Source organism: Blennius ocellaris (genome assembly GCF_963422515.1).
Source record: "Blennius ocellaris genome assembly, chromosome: 20".
Classification (NCBI taxonomy): domain Eukaryota; kingdom Metazoa; phylum Chordata; class Actinopteri; order Blenniiformes; family Blenniidae; genus Blennius; species Blennius ocellaris.
In genome coordinates, this window is record NC_137669.1 from 11,118,696 (window position 1) to 11,124,348 (window position 5,653).

General features: G+C 45.6%; 1 protein-coding gene across 1 annotated transcript; it reads right to left on the minus strand.

Annotated features, from left to right (window-relative positions):
• Positions 1-272: 272 nt before the first annotated feature.
• dlx6a (distal-less homeobox 6a) lies at positions 273-1,865 on the minus strand (the record flags this gene model as incomplete). The annotated part of the gene is made up of 3 exons (XM_080516255.1): positions 273-512; positions 656-849; positions 1,559-1,865. 3 exons carry the CDS (start codon positions 1,863-1,865, stop codon positions 273-275), a joined length of 741 nt encoding a protein of 246 aa, XP_080372381.1.
• Between the last annotated feature and the right edge of the window lie 3,788 nt (positions 1,866-5,653).

The following is a 5,653-nucleotide window of genomic DNA, read 5'->3' on the forward strand; positions in this document are numbered from 1 at the left end:
GCCGTGTACGTTTTGTTTTGTTTTTTGTTTAAAAAAAAAAGAAAAGAAAAGAAAAAAAAAAGGTTAGTTCCCTTGCTTGTGTGCTCACACCGAGGCTTGGCTGTGTTTCGTCCTCCAGCAGAAGAGCAGCAGAGGAGGCTTTAGTCCTCCTCTCCAGCATCCATGTCTCTGTTGCTGACACAAATTGTAGGCTACCGTGGAAACTGCATGGCGGAGATCCGATCCGGAGGCCTCCAGACAGCTCACTGACCTTCTCTTCTCGTCTCTTCAGTCTATCTCTGCATTGAGTCCTGATGTGGGGACGAATACCAGTGAGAGTAGCCGGGCATGTAGCTGTTGGCCGGCATGTTTACTCCTTTAGAAGAGGCCGAGACGTCCCAGATTGGAGGGATGGTCGGGGAGCGTGGGGAGAGGGACATGGAGCCTGGCATGGGGTCACTCTCGAGAGGGTTACCACCTTGCTTCAGCAGCTTCTTGAACTTTGACCTCTTATTCTGAAACCAGATCTTTACCTGTGAGGCAGGAGGAGAGGTGGAAATTAGTGATGTAAAATAAAAGATAATATTTTTATCAAAACTTAAAAGATAACATATGCTGAGATTTTTTTTTAAAGGCAATTTCAAGAAAAAGCAGTGCCCGTGTGTGTCGTCCATACCTGTGTTTGTGTCAGTCCGAGGGACGCAGCTAGCTCCGCGCGCTCCGGTAAGGCGAGATACTGTGTTTGTTGAAAACGGTGGTTCAGTGCTTGAAGCTGCAAACTGGAATAAATTGTCCGAGGTTTGCGGATCTTCTTGCCTTTCCCGTTAAATCGAATCTCCCCGTTTTCGATCACTGTCGTTTTCTGCTGCTCTGCAACAAAAACAAGCAATGTTAGTATTCAAAAAGGCGCCGGACCGCGTTGATTTCCTCGCCGGGGAGAAAACGCCGGTGCATGGATATTTGTGAGAGTGGAGGTGAATTCAGGAGCAACGGAGGAGTATGTTTAAAAAAAAAAAGAAAAAAAAAAGAAAGAAAATTCAAGCTTATAAACGTTGCTATCGCTCGTTTCCTCCATGCGCCATGGCGCAGCCACAATCCGCTGTCATATTTAGGATATTGCTGGTAATGACATGTCAATTAAATGCTAATTACAACATTCAAGACGTGCGGGCTGCCTAATTTCCACGAGTAGTTGGTGAGGATTGCACGGTCGTGATGATCACACCCCGGGCATTAAAACAGATTTTGTGGGAACTGAGGGGAGTGCTACACAGGACGGCAAAACAGGCAAAGAGAGGTAATAGACTGGATGTCGAATTATCCGGTGCCATTTACGCACGATTTTCTTCGGTGTAATCGCCCACTTAAAAAAGATCATTCCCGGATCTGGAGTGGCAACACGGGGACTTGGGAACGCTGCAACACTGGCTTGGAGGAAGGTTGCTTTTTTTATTTGGTCCCCGCTGTGGGCCACCCTCGCTAAAAGAAGCTATGCGCGCTAATGGCACTGTCAGACGCCGCGGATGGACGTGACGCCGCGCGTTTTCCACTTGGCCGCTGAAAAAAGGGGGTCTCTTACCTGCGCCGTCTAACCTTGTCTGTCCTCCCGTGTTGTTGTGATACGATGGCAGGTACGGGCTGTGGTGCGGATGGCTCACGTAGGGGTAAGGTAACGACCTGTTGTAGGTGTTGGTCCCGGGGTAAGGGGTGTTGTCGTGCTGGTGGTGAGCGTGTGAGCCGGAGTGGAGACAGTGCAGCGGGTAGTGGCCGCTGGCCATCGATGGGGAGCTCTGCTGTGAGTGCGACTGCTGTCCAAACTCCATGAAAGCAGACTTGGACGAGTCCTGAGCCTCCAGACCGTCAGCCATCGTAGTCATGGTCATCATCGAATTTTCTGCCTTGAGAGCACTCACCCCCCTCTCTCTCAAGACCAAATCGGTTTTCTCTCTCGCGCTGTGCTGTTGTCTCTCTCCCCTCTCCACCGCGAACAGATATTGTCCTATTAACACCCGAATTTTCCAGAGGCGTCTTTATTTCCCCCCTTGTCCTGTGATATTCTCACTCAAAGTGGCGGAAGGTAGGCATAAGTTAAGGGAGAGATTTTAAGGTGGATTCTGTTAAAATTGAGCCCTTGCTTCCAGACTTGATGCAGACACTACAAGTAAAATGGTTTGTCTCCAAAGGGCAGCGCCTCCCGATTGGTCATCCAACCCAACGTCATCAGTGCTCTGCGCTTCACGGAGACTTGAGCTGGAGTTAACCCACCTTACCAGCTCCCACCACAACTATGGGGGAAATAATATGTGGTGGGAAAGACGCCTAATTCCTGCAGACAAGCTTCACGCGTAAAACCAGCTCTTTCGGAATTGCCAAGTCGATTTTTTTTTTTTTTTTTTTTTACCCAAACCTCCAAATTACACTCGACGCACAACACAGTGCGCGCTTTGATGTACTGCGATACGCGGCTTATATGTGCTTCTTTTCCTTTGCAGACTTTAAGCTTTTAGTCCAAAGGAACTAATTACACATAGCAAAATAACGGAGAAAAACGTGATTTTGGTAAAAAATGGATTTCAAGCAAAATCAAGCAAACCCTCCAGAAGTTAATCATGCAAAGAAATGTACGCATCAAAAGTTAATAAATCATCATATGATTTGAAAGCAATCGTTGTCTTTAAAGTTTATTTTTGCATTCTTTTCGAACCACACCTATTTGATACCGATGAAGTAAAGTGTTTAATGTCAATAAAACTCCAGACACAGGTGGAGTTGGGGAAAAAAACTGTGAAAACACGCCAGCAGCTTCTCCCCTTTTATTTACAAGTTGGATTATTTTGTTGTTGTTATTGTTGTTATCATATAATTTTCCGGAGGATATCTTTTTCAAATAACTTATTTCACAAGTGCAGAATTTTGCCTTGATGTTGCCTAATGAGCAGTCCCCTCTTACCCCCACCCCCACCCCCCTTTTCCTCTCCAAGTAACGTATATTATAACTGTTCGTTTCTCCTGGGGCTATTGACCATATGATTAAGGATCCTCAGACAATTCAAATACAGTACATGTGACACATCAAACAACAATATGACTGAGGTACAATAGGTTATTTTGCAGATAGAAGGGTGGATACCCAGATAAACTGACAGTGTCTTTTATCCCTGTTGTAATATGAGGCCTGATAGGGTCCTCAATATATGTAAATTATACAGTTTGTCTCTGAGGGCTGCGATAAGATTAAAATTATATTTCTGCTTATTCTAATGCAGTAGGTATTCAAAGCATGTTTTGCACCACTTTCAACATATTTTTGCCGGAATGTAGCATTTAGCAAATTCACAAAAAAGGGCGACGAAAAAAATAATTATGGTTGCAATCAAGTTACTGCGAAAACCTATTTGATTAGCGGCCACACTTTACTCAAATTGCTGCTATAAAATTAAGAACAATTCGCCTGTAATGATTATGGACTGGATTTATTTTGGGAGGGTGGAATAAAAGTGGATATAGCATAAATTATCCCCTAATTATACGCCAGTGTGGCCTCAATTATCCTCTTATCAAAAATGGTTGTCTAAATGCAGCGTTTAGTTTCAATTTTCTCCTTTTCTGTAACAAGAACTTGGTACCTTGCTATTATCGTCAGCTACGGTTATTTACTTTGTGGGATTTAAAAGTGCACAACCCAGCCGGATAATCATTTTACAGCAGCGGACCAAGAGAGGAGCACAGAGGCAGGGATGTGAGTCTGAGGCATCCCGGACGGATTGATTTCTATCCATGCATACTCTTTTAGATCTATTAATTTCTTTAAAAAGAACGCCGGTGTATATTTTTTTTTTCCCCAACAAGAGGGCTGCAGGTAAGCACTCCTTTACGTGATTTCATGAGATGTTTCTGTATTTACGACACAGTGTGGCCCTGCAGACCTTGCGGGAGTCAGCACACCTTGGTCACCCCTCAGTGATCGAACATAGTGGCCAATTCCCCTGCCCGTGTTCCACTTGGACACGCAGAAGAGAAACCAGATCCGAGACCTTTTCTAATCGCCCCTGAGTCCTACAAAGACATACATGCTCTGCAGTGATGTCGACTCGACTCCCCGCGGGGTTTAAAGCCCCGGGCTCGATTATATGAGACGTCTTCATCCCTCAGCTTTTGCAGCATCATGCGCGCGCCACCGCGGGATTATTAAATTGCGGGATAACATGTAGCGGGTAATGTCAAAGTCTTGGTGTCCCGCAGGCGCGTGTTGGGAGGATTTTCTGCGCACACTGAGATTAAGTGAAGTGTTGAAAGGGACGGATATGTTGGAACAAAGAGAACATGACATGCACAACATTGCTGCTTGGCAAATGTTTAAGATACTGCCCGGGTGCGCGCTGACAACCTTTACAAGATATATGCAATGTACACAGGGTTATCGTTTCACAAAATCCCCCCCCCCCAAAAAAAAAATCAATTTTCTGTTGTAAAATTACTAAATGAGCTCAGCTTCACCTGCCGCATCCCACCTCATGTTTTACCTATTAATCTTGGATTACAGGGGTCCATATCCTTATTCAGGAAGGAAATTATTTCATATTTCATCTCGACTAAATGTCAATCACAAAATGAACAGCGTTCAGTTGTAAATCTAAAAATCACTTTGTCCCTAAGTAGATGATTGACCTTCAGCACAATCAATGGCCTTGGTGGTTTAACAGAAGTGGTCTTTATTTCCAGCTGTCTTATAAACGCTGATGAATGACTCTTTAAAATCACTCCAATATCCAGCCGCTGTGGCTGTATATCAGGCCTGGGATTTCCCTGACATCCATTGTCCGGGATGGGATGCATGAAAGCTGAGAATATTTTACACTGCATTTACCAGTGTAACCTGACGTTGTGTTGTGGTTAACACCCTCGACGAGGAAGAAATCTCAACCGAAACTGGAAATACCACTACGCCTACCTGAAGGTAGATTTTTACGCACGCAATATGGAGGATTTATACCAATACAGTTCATAAAAAAATGAATGCGCAAGAGTCGCCCCCCCCGTCCCTTCTCTTCGCTCTTCTGTGTCACTGGCTGTTTTAACACTGTATGTCTTTTTTTTCTTTCTTCCTATCTGGCCACACGTGTTAATCATATCCAAGCTTTAGCTCTCAGTTCCAGCAAGACACGGGTCATAATTGCAACGAGAGGCTGGGTGTTTGCGGTCGGTCCCACTGACAGCTATTTACTGGCTCGCATGGAAAGCCACCTCCTTGGCTTCTCGGGGACCAGGCGGTTGGGGGACGATGAAGCATGTCACTGCAGAGAGAGACCGGGGAGGCACTTAAACAACATGTCTCCCTTCTCTGCAGCGCGAAGCCCCCGGCGCTCCACAGACAGCCAGGCGTCGACTGCTCTTCAATCTCTGCAGTGTGAAGGGTGGAAAAGTGGCGAAGGGAAGCGCAGATGCATACCACACACAGCTGTCAGTATAACGTGGTTCATTGTGACTAGATTCGGTGGAGCAAGTCCCTCACGAACACGCTCACACGTACACATCAACATGATCACTGATCAGACTTTAATGCCCCAGTAGAATTCACCCGTGCCCGAACGGCGGTGCGACTCCTTTACGCACGTAAATTGCGCACTTCCTACTAGTGCAAACCCACTTATGCAAAGCTTTGATGTGTTTGGTA